Source organism: Staurois parvus, unplaced genomic scaffold, assembly GCF_062004578.1.
Source record: "Staurois parvus isolate SC_StPar_1 unplaced genomic scaffold, SC_StPar_1.0 ptg000390l, whole genome shotgun sequence".
In the NCBI taxonomy this organism is placed as follows: Eukaryota; Metazoa; Chordata; class Amphibia; order Anura; family Ranidae; genus Staurois; species Staurois parvus.
In genome coordinates, this window is record NW_028318186.1 from 5,274,429 (window position 1) to 5,292,748 (window position 18,320).

The 18,320-nt window shown below is 44.0% G+C and overlaps 1 protein-coding gene across 1 annotated transcript in view; it reads left to right on the forward strand.

Annotated features, from left to right (window-relative positions):
• LOC149455637 (cytochrome P450 2F2-like) overlaps nucleotides 1-9,125 on the forward strand; it is a 39,512-nt gene extending 30,387 nt beyond the window's left edge. The window contains exons 9-10 of the mRNA XM_089686026.1: nucleotides 7,089-7,230; nucleotides 8,344-9,125. Coding sequence (XP_089542152.1) covers nucleotides 7,089-7,230; nucleotides 8,344-8,522 — 321 coding nt within the window. The 3' untranslated portion in view covers nucleotides 8,523-9,125. The remainder of the gene's footprint in view (nucleotides 1-7,088; nucleotides 7,231-8,343) is intronic.
• The last annotated feature ends 9,195 nt before the right edge of the window (nucleotides 9,126-18,320 follow it).

Below are 18,320 nucleotides of genomic sequence, written 5' to 3' on the forward strand. Positions count from 1 at the left end.
ATTGCTGCGGCCAGGCCCCTAATCTGCCATGTGCCCCTGTACCGCCTCCTCACGCTGCTGCAAGATCCACAGTGTCTCATGGGTCCCTATACGGCCTCTCATTGCTGCTGTCTCCAACGCCACACTCTGCCATGTGTCACTTTCAGGTCTCCTCACACTCCTGCTGGGTTCCATTTTGTCATAGGATGCTGGCAGATTACAGGCCTCACATTGCTGCGGCCAGGCCCCTAATGTGCCATGGGCCCCTGTACCGCCTCCTCATGCTGCTGCCAGGTCCACAGTGTGTCATGCCATGGGCCACTTTCAGGTGTCCTCACACTCCTGCTGGATTCCATTTTGTCATAGGATGCTGGCAGATTAGGGGCGTCTCCCATTGCTGCGGCCAGGCCCCTAATGTGCCATGGGCCCCTGTACCGCCTCCTCATGCTGCTGCCAGGTCCACAGTGTGTCATGCCATGGGCCACTTTCAGGTGTCCTCACACTCCTGCTCGATTCCATTTTGTCATAGGATGCTGGCAGATTACGGGCGTCTCCCATTGCTGCGGCCAGGCCCCTAATGTGCCATGGGCCCCTGTACCGCCTCCTCATGCTGCTGCCAGGTCCACAGTGTGTCATGCCATGTGCCACTTTCAGGTGTCCTCACACTCCTGCTGGATTCCATTTTGTCATAGGATGCTGGCAGATTACGTGCCTCCCATTGCTGCGGCCAGGCCCCTAATGTGCCATGGGCCCCTGTACCGCCTCCTCACGCTGCTGCCAGGTCCACAGTGTGTCATGAGTCCCTGTACCGCCTCCCATTGCTGCTGTCTCCAACGCCACACTCTGCCATGTGCCACTTTCAGGTCTCCTCACACTCCTGCTGGATTCCATTTTGTCATAGGATGCTGGCAGATTACGGGCGTCTCCCATTGCTGCGGCCAGGCCCCTAATGTGCCATTGGCCCCTGTACCGCCTCCTCATGCTGCTGCCAGGTCCACAGTGTGTCATGCCATGTGCCACTTTCAGGTGTCCTCACACTCCTGTTGGATTCCATTTTGTCATAGGATGCTGGCAGATTACGGGCGTCTCCCATTGCTGCGGCCAGGCCCCTAATGTGCCATGGGCCCCTGTACCGCCTCCTCATGCTGCTGCCAGGTCCACAGTGTGTCATGCCATGTGCCACTTTCAGGTGTCCTCACACTCCTGCTGGATTCCATTTTGTCATAGGATGCTGGCAGATTACGGGCCTCACATTGCTGCGGCCAGGCCCCTAATGTGCCATGGGCCCCTGTACCGCCTCCTCACACTGCTGCCAGGTCCACAGTGTGTCATGGGTCCCTGTACCGCCTCCCATTGCTGCTGTCTCCATCGCCACACTCTGCCATGTGCCACTTTCAGGTCTCCTCACACTCCTGCTGGGTTTCCATTTTGTCATAGGATGCTGGCAGATTACGTGCCTCCCATTGCTGCGGCCAGGCCCCTAATGTGCCATGGGCCCCTGTACCGCCTCCTCACGCTGCTGCCAGGTCCACAGTGTGTCATGGGTCCCTTCTACCGCCTCCCATTGCTGCTGTCTCCAACGCCACACTCTGCCATGTGCCACTTTCAGGTCTCCTCACACTCCTGCTGGATTCCATTTTGTCATAGGATGCTGGCAGATTACGGGCATCTCCTATTGCTGCGGCCAGGCCCCTAATGTGCCATGGGCCCCTGTACCGCCTCCTCATGCTGCTGCCAGGTCCACAGTGTGTCATGCCATGTGCCACTTTCAGGTGTCCTCACACTCCTGCTTGATTCCATTTTGTCATAGGATGCTGGCAGAATACGGGCGTCTCCCATTGCTGCGGCCAGGCCCCTAATGTTCCATGGGCCCCTGTACCGCCTCCTCATGCTGCTGCCAGGTCCACAGTGTGTCATGCCGTGTGCCACTTTCAGGTGTCCTCACACTCCTGCTGGATTCCATTTTGTCATAGGATGCTGGCAGATTACGGGCCTCACATTGCTGCGGCCAGGCCCCTAATGTGCCATGGGCCCCTGTACCGCCTCCTCACGCTGCTTCCAGGTCCACAGTGTGTCATGGGTCCCTGTACCGCCTCCCATTGCTGCTGTCTCCATCGCCACACTCTGCCATGTGCCACTTTCAGGTCTCCTCACACTCCTGCTGGGTTCCATTTTGTCATAGGATGCTGGCAGATTACGTGCCTCCCATTGCTGCGGCCAGGCCCCTAATGTGCCATGGGCCCCTGTACCGCCTCCTCACACTGCTGCCAGGTCCACAGTGTGTCATGGGTCCCTGTACCGCCTCCCATTGCTGCTGTCTCCATCGCCACACTCTGCCATGTGCCACTTTCAGGTGTCCTCACACTCCTGCTGGATTCCATTTTGTCATAGGATGCTGGCAGATTACGGGCGTCTCCCATTGCTGCGGCCAGGCCCCTAATGTGCCATGGGCCCCTGTACCGCCTCCTCATGCTGCTTCCAGGTCCACAGTGTGTCATGGGTCCCTGTACCGCCTCCCATTGCTGCTGTCTCCATCGCCACACTCTGCCATGTGCCACTTTCAGGTCTCCTCACACTCCTGCTGGGTTCCATTTTGTCATAGGATGCTGGCAGATTACGTGCCTCCCATTGCTGCGGCCAGGCCCCTAATGTGCCATGGGCCCCTGTACCGCCTCCTCACACTGCTGCCAGGTCCACAGTGTGTCATGGGTCCCTGTACCGCCTCCCATTGCTGCTGTCTCCATCGCCACACTCTGCCATGTGCCACTTTCAGGTGTCCTCACACTCCTGCTGGATTCCATTTTGTCATAGGATGCTGGCAGATTACGGGCGTCTCCCATTGCTGCGGCCAGGCCCCTAATGTGCCATGGGCCCCTGTACCGCCTCCTCATGCTGCTGCCAGGTCCACAGTGTGTCATGCCATGTGCCACTTTCAGGTGTCCTCACACTCCTGCTTGATTCCATTTTGTCATAGGATGCTGGCAGAATACGGGCGTCTCCCATTGCTGCGGCCAGGCCCCTAATGTTCCATGGGCCCCTGTACCGCCTCCTCATGCTGCTGCCAGGTCCACAGTGTGTCATGCCGTGTGCCACTTTCAGGTGTCCTCACACTCCTGCTGGATTCCATTTTGTCATAGGATGCTGGCAGATTACGGGCCTCACATTGCTGCGGCCAGGCCCCTAATGTGCCATGGGCCCCTGTACCGCCTCCTCACGCTGCTTCCAGGTCCACAGTGTGTCATGGGTCCCTGTACCGCCTCCCATTGCTGCTGTCTCCATCGCCACACTCTGCCATGTGCCACTTTCAGGTCTCCTCACACTCCTGCTGGGTTCCATTTTGTCATAGGATGCTGGCAGATTACGTGCCTCCCATTGCTGCGGCCAGGCCCCTAATGTGCCATGGGCCCCTGTACCGCCTCCTCACACTGCTGCCAGGTCCACAGTGTGTCATGGGTCCCTGTACCGCCTCCCATTGCTGCTGTCTCCATCGCCACACTCTGCCATGTGCCACTTTCAGGTGTCCTCACACTCCTGCTGGATTCCATTTTGTCATAGGATGCTGGCAGATTACGGGCGTCTCCCATTGCTGCGGCCAGGCCCCTAATGTGCCATGGGCCCCTGTACCGCCTCCTCATGCTGCTGCCAGGTCCACAGTGTGTCATGCCATGTGCCACTTTCAGGTCTCCTCACACTCCTGCTGGATTCCATTTTGTCATAGGATGCTGGCAGATTACGGGCCTCCCATAGCTGCTGCCAGGCCCCTAATCTGCCATGGGCCCCTGTACCGCCTCCTCACGCTGCTGCCAGGTCCACAGTGTCTCATGGGTCCCTGTACGGCCTCCCATTGCTGCTGTCTCCATCGCCACACTCTGCCATGTGCCACTTTCAGGTCTCCTCACACTGCTGGTGTGTTCCATTTTGTCATAGGGTGCTGGCAGATTACGGGCCTCCCATAGCTGCTGCCAGGCCCCTAATCTGCCATGGGCCCCTGTACCGCCTCCTCACGCTGCTGCCAGGTCCACAGTGTCTCATGGGTCCCTGTACGGCCTCCCATTGCTGCTGTCACCATCGCCACACTCTGCCATGTGCCACTTTCAGGTCTCCTCACACTGCTGGTGTGTTCCATTTTGTCATAGGGTGCTGGCAGATTACGGGCCTCCCATAGCTGCTGCCAGGCCCCTAATCTGCCATGGGCCCCTGTACCGCCTCCTCATGCTCCTGCCAGGTCCACAGTGTGTCATGCCATGTGCCACTTTCAGGTGTCCTCACACTGCTGCTGGGTTCCATTTTGTCATAGGGTGCTGGCAGATTACGGGCCTCACATTGCTGCGGCCAAGCCCCTAATCTGCCATGGGCCCCTGTACCGCCTCCTCATGCTGCTGCCAGGTCCACAGTGTGTCATGCCATGTGCCACTTTCAGGTGTCCTCACACTGCTGCTGGGTTCCATTTTGTCATAGGGTGCTGGCAGATTACGGGCCTCACATTGCTGCGGCCAGGCCCCTAATCTGCCATGGGCCCCTGTACCGCCTCCTCACGCTGCTGCCAGGTCCACAGTGTCTCATGGGTCCCTGTACGGCCTCCCATTGCTGCTGTCTCCATCGCCACACTCTGCCATGTGCCACTTTCAGGTGTCCTCACACTGCTGCTGGGTTCCATTTTGTCATAGGGTGCTGGCAGATTACGGGCCTCACATTGCTGCGGCCAGGCCCCTAATCTGCCATGGGCCCCTGTACCGACTCCTCATGCTGTGACGTTGCAACAAGGTGGAATTCAACCCTACATATGTTAGACCGGCTTTACGAACAGCGAAAGGCCATCACCGATTTCCTGATGTTACAAGCGGATAAAGGTACTCCCCTGTGTAACTTAGATGTCAGCCATTGGCAGCTCATGCGTGACACCTGCCGCTTGCTCAGGCCCTTTGAGGAGGCCACGCTATTCCTGAGTCGGCAGGACTATGGGATGAACGACGTCATTCCTCTGTTGCACGTCCTGGAACAAATGCTGGTAACAATGGTTGGTCAGGGTGCGGTAGACGTGGCGCACAGATCTCAACGCCACATGACCCCTGTGGGGGCAGGACAGGAAGAAGAGGAGGAGGTAGAGGAGGACATTGGTGCTCAGGAATTATTGAGTGAAATGGGTGGTTTTTCCACTCAGCGGACAGGAGTGGAGGAGCAGGAGCATCTGGTAGAGGAGGAGGAGGAGGAGACAGAGGACCCAGACGCACCGTGGCAGTATGCTGTGGAGATGGAGGAAGGGAGTCCCTCGCATTCCTTGGCACATATGGCCCAGAGCATGCTCGGTTGCTTGCGTAGCGACAGCCGAATAATAACCATCAGACAGAGGGATGACTTTTGGCTGTCCACCTTGTTGGACCCTCGCTACCGTTCCAAAATGGTGGCGTTTTTCACACCTGCTGAGAGGGAGGCCAAAATTACGTACTATAAAAACCACCTATGTAGTCAGTTGGTCTCTGCCTTTCTGCGCCAACGTCCATCCTCAGACACTGTGGGCCCTGTGCGCTCGCGTTCCGCTGCCATGGCAGCAGGGGAGGGGTGGGGTGGTAGGAGCAGTGGCAGCTCCACCAGCAGCGTGGGTCCCTGTACGGCCTCCCATTGCTGCTGTCTCCATCGCCACACTCTGCCATGTGCCACTTTCAGGTCTCCTCACACTGCTGCTGGGTTCCATTTTGTCATAGGGTGCTGTATGGCCTCCCATTGCTGCTGCCTCCACCGCCACACTGTGGCTCCAAACTCTGGTTTTGGCCCCGTGACTGCCCAAATGAGTGAAGTGTGCGGTGATTCTAAGATCGACGGCACTCATCTGCATGTCATACTGACTGACAGTATTATTTCTCTTCCCCAGCAGACACCAAGGGCATTTAAATTAAAGGTACAGTGTTCTGCACTAATATAAAGGCTCTCTGAAGCCTAGAAACACCCTTTTATAAGTTAAATTCACAGCGAATATATTCGACTCGAATCAAATTTTTTCCACGAATTTGCCGAATCAGTTGAATCGAATTTTTGAATACTTCGCTCATCTCTACTCAATATCTTCTAAAAATTCTTCAAACAAAGTGATCCATGCTATTTTCCATTCAAAAAGTGTCTTAGTGCTTGAAAGTGCTTGGTGACCCCTGCCCCTATTTGATCTGCACTCACCCGACAAAGTGGACTCTTTGCTTTTAGTGCACAAGAGTCTCATAAGCTTTTTCTGGTGAGAGATTCCTCCTCCTATACACTCTGGACTCTTTCTCTGCTGTCAGCAATGTCTCTATGTGATGGGTATGTGGTTAGACATATAGGTGTATTCAGTCATTTAAACTGGGGGGGGGGGGGGAACTCTCATAGTGTAGTAAATATGTTTATTAAAAATAATTAAAATTGCACGTGCAACACATAAAATGTAAAACGCCAAACTATTACAAGGTAGAGTAACACCTCTGCAATCCAAGATGTGCCGCTGTTGAGAAATAAACTTGCCCCCCCTCACCCCCAACCCTCCAGGGCTAGACTGAAACCAGAAGCGTAGAGGAACAGCTTGAAGAACATCTAGGCAGCTGTGTCCGTAAGAGGGATCAAGTTTATTTTTCAACAGCGGCATCCCTGGATCTGGATTTTCTGTATGAAGGTAAATCACAGCCAGTAAGTCAATGAGGAGAGAGCAGGGGGCAGGGCCAAACGGTGGCTCTATGTATCTTATAGAAAAATAGAGCAGCTGTTCAGGGACGAGCATGCAGAGGAGTCCCCAGGGTGAGCAGCTTTCCCTGGGGGGCACTGCTCGAGGGAGAGAAGCCAGGAGCACCAGCGGGGACCTAAAAAAGAAGATCAGGCAGCTCTGTGCAAAACCACTGTACAGAGCAGGTAAGTGCAGACATGTTTGTCGTTTTAAAAAAAATTGCTTTAGTGTCACTTTAACTGGACTTTAATAGATTTCCAAAAACCTGAAAATGCAGAATGTTGTATTACAACTCCAATCCCAAGACCATGTTTTGAGGATTTCTCTAAACGTAAACAAATTCTTAATCATTATCACCTGGAAATTTATGTTGGATATAAAATATACTGTATGTTCAGTTTTTATTTGACTTTTATCATTGCAGGGCACTTCTGTTTTCCCATTCCTGTATTCTGTACTGAATGAAGAAACCTATTTTGAAAAACCCTTTGAGTTCTATCCGGAGCATTTTCTTGATGCAGAAGGAAATTTTAAAAAGAATGAAGCCTTTATTCCATTCTCTGTAGGTAAATATAAAGAGAACGTGATGATGATAATTTCACAGACTGGATAGAATATACAGTAGTCTTTATTACTTGCAAAACGTTTACAGAAAATGTTTGGAGAACACTGTTACCTAAGCTGGTTAGGTATTCCTTCCTCCCATTGTAGGGTCCCTACAATCTTTTGCTCTCATAATTATGTAGCAATGAGATCATGTGAAACAATTATGCTATATATATATCGCTTTGATATATGAGCGATCTTTTTTTTTTTTTAAATAGACACTCTGCTACAATGAAAAATTAATTTAAAATAGATAAAATCAATCTTTATATTGTTGTATAAAACTTTAATTTTAAGAGATATTGTTTTAAACAACCAGACTTATTTGTTTATCACTATGGAGTGCATTCATAAAAAAAAAAAAAAGTCATAGCAATTTTCCCAGTGAATGTTCATGTATATTATTAAGCTATATAGCTATATCCTGTGCTGTTTATACTGCATTTGGCTACTAGATGGTACTACGTATCACAACAAATACTTCTATCCACTATCCAGTGGCAAAATTGGATATTTTTCATGTTAAATCAATGAAAAACATTCCACAAGCACAGGAAATAACCTAATAACATTAGTTCCCCTCTTCGAACTGAACAAATATGCATGCACTTTTCATAAATACGTTATGAATAAGATCTAGTGTTGACTGGAACGTGTTAGCGTTTATTGCTCTATGGAATATTTAACTCTTTGCATACAATAAAGAAGAATTTTATTTTTCACCTTGTTGCCGACATTCAATGTTTTGAACTTTATATATAAGCAGGTAGAGACTGCTGGTCTAGCACAGTGAATGGAGCTTTAGCCAGAGAATTGCATGATCAGGTTGTAGCACCTAGCTTTTGTGAGTGTTAGAATGAGGGAGATGGCACCAAATCATGGCTACAACATGTTGCTGTCTAACCCTGGAGCCAATGTGAAAGCTTGTTGCAATAGGACTACTTCTCTTTTTCTCTCTCTTGTCATGTATGACTACCTGGCAACATACAGGTCAACAGGTACCCATACAAGAACTAAGCAATGCAGTTTAAGGTGATTGCACTCTAAAATACACTTGTTGTGTCTTTCTCTAGGCAAAAGAAGTTGTGTTGGTGAAACCTTGGCCAGAATGGAGCTCTTCCTCTTCTTTACATCCCTACTGCAGAACTTCACCTTCCAGGCACCCCCTGGCGCTGAGATAGACCTTACCCCAGTTCAGGCAGCACTTAGTGAACCAAAGCCTTACCAACTTTGTGCAATACCTCGCAGCTAATCAGTTTGTTTCACCAAAGAAGTATTACATAATGTATGCCAGTGTAGAAACATCTCATCTAACAAAAAAGAGATAATAGGAAAATGCACTGGACTTGAAGAAGCATATTTGTCAAATGCCTGGTTTATTCATGTTTGTTTCCATTGTGTTCTTTGTGCACACTGGATGTACTACACTATAAAAAATCTTCAACGTTCACAAGGCAACTTTAGTATGTCCTGTCCTTCTACCCCTCTGCCTTTACCCCCCTCGCTTGCCAGCAATTCCCCTCTGGTAAAATGGCAGCTTGGATTTGCTGAGTAAAAGAACCAGCTGAAAATGGACTGTCGGCGCAGTATTGAAAAAAGCCTTTATTTCAATTGTAAAAAACTTTGCAATGCTTGTATAAGAATCATACATTTCATGCTGTTTTATAGGAGACAAAATTGTAGAATAAAATGTATAGTTTTTATTTATAGTAACACTCTTTTTTATATAACACTGATCGAATTAGAAAATAGTGTTTTATTTGCAGTATTGGTAATTTTTTTTGCCTGTGGATTACATGTTAAAAACTATTTTTGCAAGACAATATCACCAATAAAGCCTTATATATCTTAAAAAGCTACATGTATTACTTTGTTATCTTAAGTAATGATAAAGCTATTGCCAAATCAATAGGCCCATAACAGAAATGTAATCATTTCTCTTATCCTTAAGAGGTATACAGGTGGGAGAACTGAAGTGGTTAACAATTTACCATTGGCAGAAATGTTTACCATCTCCCATTGTTTAAGTGCAAAATCAAGAGCCCACACATGCATGAGCATAAAGACATACAGTATACATTATTTTCAGAATTGATTAACTTTCTGTTGTGTTATACAAAGTGAACTTTGGACAAGGTTTCCTTATGTTTTAATGATATAAAATAGATCAATAGTTATGATTACACAAAATAGAGTCAGTGCAGCGTGTTTGATCCCCTTTCTCAAAATTACACATATATATATATATATATATATATATATATATACAGTGGGGATCGAAAGTTTGGGCACCCCAGCTAAAAATTTGTATTAATGTGCATAAAGAAGCCAAGGAAAGATGGAAAAATCTCCAAAAGGCATCAAATTACAGATTAGACATTCTTATAATATGTCAACAAAAGTTAGATTTTATTTCCATCATTTACACTTTCAAAATAACAGAAAACAAAAAAATGGCGTCTGCAAAAGTATGGGCACCCTGCAGAGTTAATATCTTGTACTGCCCCTTTGGCAAGTATCACAGCTTGTAAACGCTTTTTGTAGCCAGCCAAGAGTCTTTCAATTCTTGTTTGAGGTATCTTTGCCCATTCTTCCTTATAAAAGTCTTCCAGTTCTTTGAGATTTCTGGGCTGTGTGTTACGCAATGCTCTTTGAAGGTCTATCCATAGATTTTCAATTATGTTGAGGTCAGGAGATTGTGAAGGCCATGGCAAAACCTTCAGTTTACGCCTCTTGATGTAATCCCCCGTGGATTTTGAGGTGTGTTTAGGATCATTATCCATTTGTAGAAGCCATCCTCTCTTTAACTTCAGCTTTTTCACAGATGGCATCAAGTTACCATCCAAAATTTGCTGAAATTTTATTGAATTCATTTTTCCTTCAACTCGTGAGATGTTCCCTGTGCCACTGGCTGCAACACAACCACAAAGCATGATTGATCCAATCCCATGCTTAACAGTTGGACAGAGGTTCTTTTCATTAAATTCTGTGCCCCTTCTTCTCCAAACGTACCTTTGCTCATTCCGGCCAAAAAGTTAAATTTTAACCTCATCGGTCCACGGAACTTTCCAAAATGCATCAGGCTTGTCTATATGTTCATTTGCAAAGTTCAAACAATGATTTTTGTGGTGAGGACATAGAAGAGGTTTTCTTCTGATGACTCTTCCATAAAGACCATATTTGTACAAGTATCTCTTTATAGTGGAATAGTGTACCACAACTCCAGTGTCTGCGAGATCTTTCTGGAGGGATCGTGCAGTCAAACGTGGGTTTTGAATTGTTTTTCTCACAATCCTGCGAGCTGTTCTGTCTGATATTTTTCTTGGTCTTCCAGATCTTGCTTTAACTTCCACTGTTCCTGATGACTGCCATTTCTTAATTACATTCCGAACATAGGATATTGACATCTGAAAACGCTTTGCTATCTTCTTATAGCCTTCTCCAGCTTTGTGAGCGTCAACTATTTTCAGTTTCAGTTTTCTAGACAACTGCTTAGAAGAACCCATGTTGCTGATTGTTGGGGCAAGGTCAGATGAGTCTGGGCATTTAAAACCTTTGAGATTGACATAACCTGGTCTTCCCAGACGATGATTGAGAACAATCCATGACATCCATGACACTGACAGGTCTCAGCTTTGCAAAGGGGGCAGTGCATGCTATAAATTCTGCAGGGTGCCCAAACTTTTGCAGACGCCATTTTTTTGTTTTCTGTTATTTTGAAAGTGTAAATGATGGAAATAAAATCTAACTTTTGTTGTTATATTATAAGAATGTCTAATCTGTAATTTGATGCCTTTTGGAGATTTTTCCATCTTTCCTTGGCTTCTTTATGCACATTAATACAAATTTTTAGCTGGGGTGCCCAAACTTTCGATCCCCACTGTATATACATACACACACACACAGTATGTGTATATATTCTCTTATTTTAAAAACTGTTGAACCAATAGAATATTTTCTAAGAGAAAAAAATGCAAATGGTGTCAGGATTGTTTTCTGCGACATTCTTAAAGGTGTCAATAAAAATATACTGTAATTTTTTTCATGGCTCTCATTGACTGTTTTATCAGCCACATCTCTGCAATTATTAAGCTGGCTCATAAATTTCGGAAACTTACATTTTCAGAGGGATCAGTAAATAGAAACCAATGGGTAGTACTGTAGAACAGAAAGCAGGAAACAATCTGATACTCACTGGTTCAATAGTTTACAAGTATATTTCTAGTAAAAAATTAAGTTAATTCTATTGTGAGAATTAAAAGACAAATCTTGACCTGATGAGTCTACTGAGTTGGATACAAACAGTTTCTATGGAAGACAGGGGCACATTTTTGTAACTTTGTCCTTAAATATGTAAATGTTAAAAACCTTTTTTTCTCCAAATGGGAAGACTGCTCTCATGACGTTTTCATAACATTTAAGTGAATTACTTTGCACTGTTTTCTATAATACAGGTCTTCAAATAGGCAGACTGTATTATTGAAGGGTATGCAAATGCAATAAACAGGACAACAGAATGTTAGATTAACTGAAGAGCAGGTTAGCCTTACCTATGGCCATTAACTTACTCCACAATAGGGCTAAGCCTCATTACATTTGTCCACATAGTATCACTAAGTTATCAACTGTTGTAGCATGAATGGCACAAAAGAAACCTCAATGTAATTCTTCGCTTCAGATATTCAAACAATTTTCCTGGGTGCATTCTACGCATACAGTCCCAATATTGGGTGGGTGTATGCATTGCTGGCAAAGGGGTACCCCTGGTGGTGTCTAAAGTACCTGGCACCCAATTGTCAAGGTTAGCTGGCTGTCATTGAGGCCCTTCTGAAAGGTGGTGAACATGTAGCTGTCTTTTTAATGTTTTTCTTCGCAAAAGATGGCTAATGGACTGTTAGGTAAGGATCTGTCTTTATTGCATTAACTATTGGCAGTAAAGGATTAAATTCTGCAGCTCCACTTACCAATCCTGACATGCAACAGGTCTGGTCTCATACTCTTAGTGGTCAGTTGGCCCTGCAGTCTCAGTCCTCATGTTCAGCTACTCAAGATATATTCCTTGCAATTAGGTCCTCTCTGACGTGGATGCACACAGCAACCAGTTTCCTCTGCTTGGGTTCCAAGGCACAGCAACTCTCTCCTTGGCTCAGTCTCTTTCTCTGGTCCTCACAGGCAAGCAGAGCACAGATCCGACCACACTGGTTCTCCACACTGTCTGCCTGCTGTCCTGAGCAGACCCCAGGAACAAGTCCGCACTTGTTGGCTCTCTGCGCTGTTCTGCCCACAATCTCTGTAGATTTGCTCAGGAAAAGTTCTGTGTCTTCTCTCCTGATGTGCAGATAATCCTTGGTATTAATGTCTGCGGCTCCATTAGTCTCCATTAACTTATATGGCACTATGCTCCATTAGGAACTACAGTCCCCAGAATCCAGTGCACCTGCATAGCAAGTTTCTCCTTCCCCTTGATTGGCTAAAATACTGCTATTGCCAGGGGGAAGGGGGGTTGCAAGACCGGGGGATTCACACTGAGTAGCTCTGAGGCTGCCAGCAGCCACCAAGAAAGCAAGGTGTGAGAGGAGCACAGCTTGCACCTCCAGCCATTCTATATCTGCTTACACAGTGCTGGGGGAGTGGGCGAGTGGGGTAAATTCAGTACACAGAGAGCAGCAGGGAATAGATGAACCCAGTCTGCTTTTGCACAACACATAGACTCCCCAGTGCTGCCTCTATTCTTGAAGTAGGGGAAAAGGGGGGGGGGGCAGGGGGAGGGGAACCCAGCTACAGTGTAATTGAGTTTACAACCATGGGCATTTATAGTGTGATTTTTGGATAGATATAATATTGTTTGTAATTTATTATATAATACTGTATATATGCTTGGTTGTAAACAGTCAGCAGTCTAACTCAGATATGCTACTGGAATATTATCTGTGTATTTGATATATACATTGTTGGCATTACCTATTGATTCTAGAGACTTTGGTTTATGCGGCAATATATATATATATATATATATATATATATATACTATATACTGTATATATACCATATTAATTTGTTGGATATTATATACTGTATATCTATGTCATCATGTAGGGGAGGCTACAAGTGTTAGAGCAGTGTGAAGTGATGGGCTGCTATGTCCCTTTATGCTCCTGTGGTCTTGCCTTGGGTAAGAAAATACAATATGACAAAGAGAATATGATATGTATAGTTTACATTTTTTAATATATATTTTTATATTTACTCTGTACATTTACTGATCTGTACCTTGAATTATAGATTCTGATATGTATTTCTCCTGATGAAGTCACTTTGACCTCAAAATGCATAAAGATCATCAGTGACCCTTCTTTTTAACTCCCTGTTTGTAAGGAAACTTTTTTTGTAATAGGTGTTTTATGTAGAATTTCATTTTTATATTCTGTAAAAATAACATTTTGTATGTTGATATATGTTTGTGATTAATTTGTTATCTGGTGCCTTAAAAAGCAAAGTGCTGCTCTGCTTCAACTCTGCCCTTGGCCAATAAAAACCGACTCCAAAAATCCCATGGGAGCTTGTGGTCCGCAGAGCTGTTCCCAAGAAATCTCCTTGCCCCCCACCATCGCACACATTAAAAAAGATTTACGACTTTTGATGTACAGGGAAAAGTCAGATATGGAGCTCAATGACTATGCCTCAGCTAAACACTCCCACATAAGATGGGCTGCTTTTATAGGAGTAACTCTGTTATATTTGGAGCAGACATCTATATTGCCTTCTTATACTTACGTGGATGGGTTGCCAAGGGTACCTAAACTAGAAAGCTAAAAAAATGCTTATTGAACAGTTACCTTCATTGTGCTTCTTGGTTTTCCACTCCACTTTGCCCTAAAGAGTGAGTACTGGATGAGCTATTACTTAAGTAGATGTACATATATGACTGTCTTTTATTTCCTTCTAGCTGGAAGACTATATCTTGTTTTTTTTGTTTATATTTTGTCTTGGTATGTTAGTGTGCATTCATGGCAGTGCCTTGTCACTTTGACACTGCCTTGAAACACTGATAGGGATGCTATGAGATTCTTCTCCCCTTCCTTGATGGAGTTGGAAGCAGTATCTCAGGAGCTGCTCCATCCATGTTTCCTTATAAGATATTTAAACTAGTCGCACGCACTAGTTAGTTTCTATGGGTAGGATTCTCTTCTTTTCTTTTTTTTTCCCTATTTAAGTGTGTATAGCTATGCCAATGGCTAACGTGATTTATCTTTTATTCAGATGTCATGGTATGTTGTATAACGTATTTGTCTCTCTTCTCTCGGCTTAGCCTTTTTGTATTTTTTTTTTAAACTTAGTATAGAATATAAAAACAAAAACAAACTACATAGATGTTTTGTGATTTTTTAACTAATAATAGGGTGTATCACCCACCATTTGCATTTAACTTATAGATTTTGCACTGTGTAGGCTCCATTCCAGACTGAATTAACAATCTATCCAATGCATCCTGTACACCTTTACCAAACCCTCTGATTTAGAGCTGCATAGTTGAAAAAAGACACAAGTCCATTCAGTTCAACCTATGTACATGTATGTGTTTTATTCTCTAACAATTCCCATAGCCTTGTATAATCTGCTTCCTAAGGACAACATCTAAAAGTTTTTTCAAGTTCTCTACACTCCTAGCTAGTACCACTTCCTTTGGGATCTTTGTTTAGGAGAATGGATGGGGAGAATAAGGGGAGCATTTGGGCACAGTTCAGCTATAACTTCAGTTATTCTAACACTGTTCTGAAGCCCAGTACATGTGTTAGTTTTATTTTTAGTATAGCAATGAAACTTTGTTTACTACTTTTTGTAATTTTTGTTTTACAAAACGATAAATTGCAGAGCACTACCTGTTTTCTGAAGAGAGATAACAGAATTATCTTCTTTCAAACAGAATGTTTGTCAGGTCAGAGACATTAAGATAGAGGGGTGAGGAGTCACTTTATTAACTGTGTGTAAATTTCTGCTTGAGTTATTAAGCTTTGTAAACCACAAGCTTTTTTTGGCAACAAAGCAAACAAAGGAGAAAAGTGTGAGAAACTGCCTAAGAATCCATTTTCTGGTACCAAAGCAGAGTACAAAATATTATTTTGCAAATTTTCATTATTTATGAATCTAAAACACTTCTGTTTTATTTTAATTTTGCTTTAACATTTTTTAATTAGCTTTAAATAAAGAACATGTGTTAAAATATCTTGTTTAGTTGTAATCTTCATGTAATCTTCATGTCAAAATTATCATTAAATTTAGAGATAAATGCATCTGAAATTATAAGTAAATCTTGAGTTTTTCCTGTAAATTCAAGCCTGTTCAACTCCCTCCCACCTCCAGTATTTTCCTTTTGATCAGTGATTTTACGCATTATAGTAAATGACATATAATAAAATTTAGGAGGATAAGGAGAGTATTTGAAACTGTTTTCATTTTGGGTCAAATTTATGTTATTATCCTTTAAATTTATACATTTTACATGTATTCTGCACTGCATTTTGTTATCTTTGTTGCATAAAACATTTTTACTTGATAAAGGATTCCCAGAGCACTGTGCATTTTCTAACAAGAGATCACATTTCTTTTCTACTCCCTTCCACCTACTAGATCTTCTTTTTGGTCATTGAGGCTACCCATCATAACCACAATTTTAACTCAGAAGGGGGTAAGGTCCTACTGGATCTGTACAAAAAAAATAAATGAATAAATATAGATCTGCATACAACTTTAGCTGTCTATAACAGGTTCACTTTATATTTCAATATATTTATTAAGGATTTTTAGAAACATTATATAGAAAGACAGGAGATGCAACCCACCAAAATGACGAGTTGCAGAACATAAGCAATAAAACAGTAAATTCAAGTACAATGTGTAGCAACATAACAACAAAATCGACCAATAAAGCGTAATGAGGAATACACTGGTAGCACAAATGGTAGCCGCATGAAAATAAAAGTCATAAGATTAGGAAGTCCCAAACTGCCACGCTTTTTCTGAGAAAATGAAGTCGAATTATTGACCCGAGGACGTTTACCTCCCTATATAAATCTAAAGACAGCAGATTGTAAGAGTAAGGTTTCCCGTCTGGGGACTGCAATCTGCAAAGTCTGAAAATAATATAGTAGTCTTGGCAGAAAAGTAATTTTAATGGAATTGATTCTACCAAACCAGGACAAAGGGAGATCTGCCCAATTATGTAAATTGCTCCTGAGTCGTTTAAAAAGAGGGGGGTAGTTAGCACGATATGTCAATGAAATAGAGCTTGTGGGATGGATCCCCAAATAGGGAAGAGAGAGGGGGGCCCATTGAAAATCAAAATTGTCCAGAAGATACTGAACCTCCGAAGTGGGCAAAGAAATATTTAAAGTAATTGTTTTAGAGGAATTCAGAGTAAGACCCGAGGCCATGGAAAATCGGTGAAGTAAATGGAGGAGACTAGGTAGAGACACTCGAGGAGCAGACACATACATAAGGACATCATCAGCAAATAAGGCACATACCAGATACCAGAGATAGCAGGGTCAGAACGGATAGCATTAGCAAGTGGTTCCATTGCTAATGCAAAAACTAAAGGGGAAAGGGGGCATCCCTGTCTAGTACCTCTCCCAATAGACAGAGGAGCCAATTTGTATCCACGAATAGAGACCTGGGCTGAAGGAATACAATACAGAGCTCGCAATAAAGTCAAAAAGGAGGAGCCAAACCCAAATGCACCTAACATCTGAAATAAATAGTCCCAAAATAGGCTGTTGAAAGCTTTATGGAGATCTAAAGACTAAAGCAGGACTTCCCTCGACAAGGAATTGTCCCAATTAGATTGTACAGCTGACAGTAGTGCCAAAGATCGACAAATTTGTTCAAGTGTTTGGCGACCACTAATAAATCCTGATTGATCATCATGAATATAATGAGCTAAAAATTTATGAAGGCATAAAGCCAAAACTTTAGTGAGAATCTTGAGATCACAAATAATCAAGGAGAGGACGATAATTAGAGACAGCAGTAGTATCTTTATTGGGCTTAAGAATTACACTAATGAACGCTTTATTTTCGTCAGAAGTCACCACTCCCCGTCTCGTAAATAATTAAAATAATGGGCCATATGTGGAATCAGAAGGTCAGGGAAAGTTTTATAATAGGCATGAGGAAGGCTGTCCGTTCCTGGGGATTTATGTGGAGCAAAGGTTTTTAAGGCGTTCTGAATCTCCTCACAAGTGATAGGCTGATCCATTAATTCTCTATGGGCCTCCTGAAGAGAAGACAGAGTCACAGAATTCAGGAAACTTGGTAGATGAGGAGATGTCCCCTCGAGGTGAACGGTAAAGATAAAAGGAATTAAACTCTTGGGGGATCTTACTGGGATCTTGAGATAAAACACCAGTAGTCAGTCTGATTTTAGGAAGAGCCATATCAGAATGTTTAGGAGACAACTTGCGTGCTAATAGGGTGCCTGGTCTCTCCCTCCAAGTGAAAAATTTGTGATTGGCCCAATGTAACTGTTTATCCACCGTAGTAGTAAGGCACAAATTAAGTTCCAATCGGGCCTGGTCAAGTTTAACCAATAGAGCAGGATTAGAAGTCTGTTTATATTGAGCAACAAGATCAGTATACACTTGAGATTTAGTCAAAATCAATTTGTTTCAAGCCTTTTTTAAGTCATGAAGACAGTTGAAAAGGAAACCCCCTGACTGATGCTTTATGAGCCACCCAATTAATAACAGGTACACTTTAAAGTGTCTATTGGGTGGTATTGATGAGAGCAAATATCAATATAAAAGAAGGGTGATAGTCCCCTATTGCCTCTTTTGTTCTTCTAAAATTTAGAATTAGAATAGGGTGTCTGCTTATTTCAAAAAGAGGTAATATGTGTTTATTTTCAGAGGAAAGACAGGCATGGTATGCATGTTACAACTCCCATGGAATGTCTTTGGCTTACTAAAACCTTTCAATTACATCATACACAAATGAGTTAGAAGCTTTGTAACTAATGATTATGTTCCGCAACATTACACAGGGGAAACAAGTT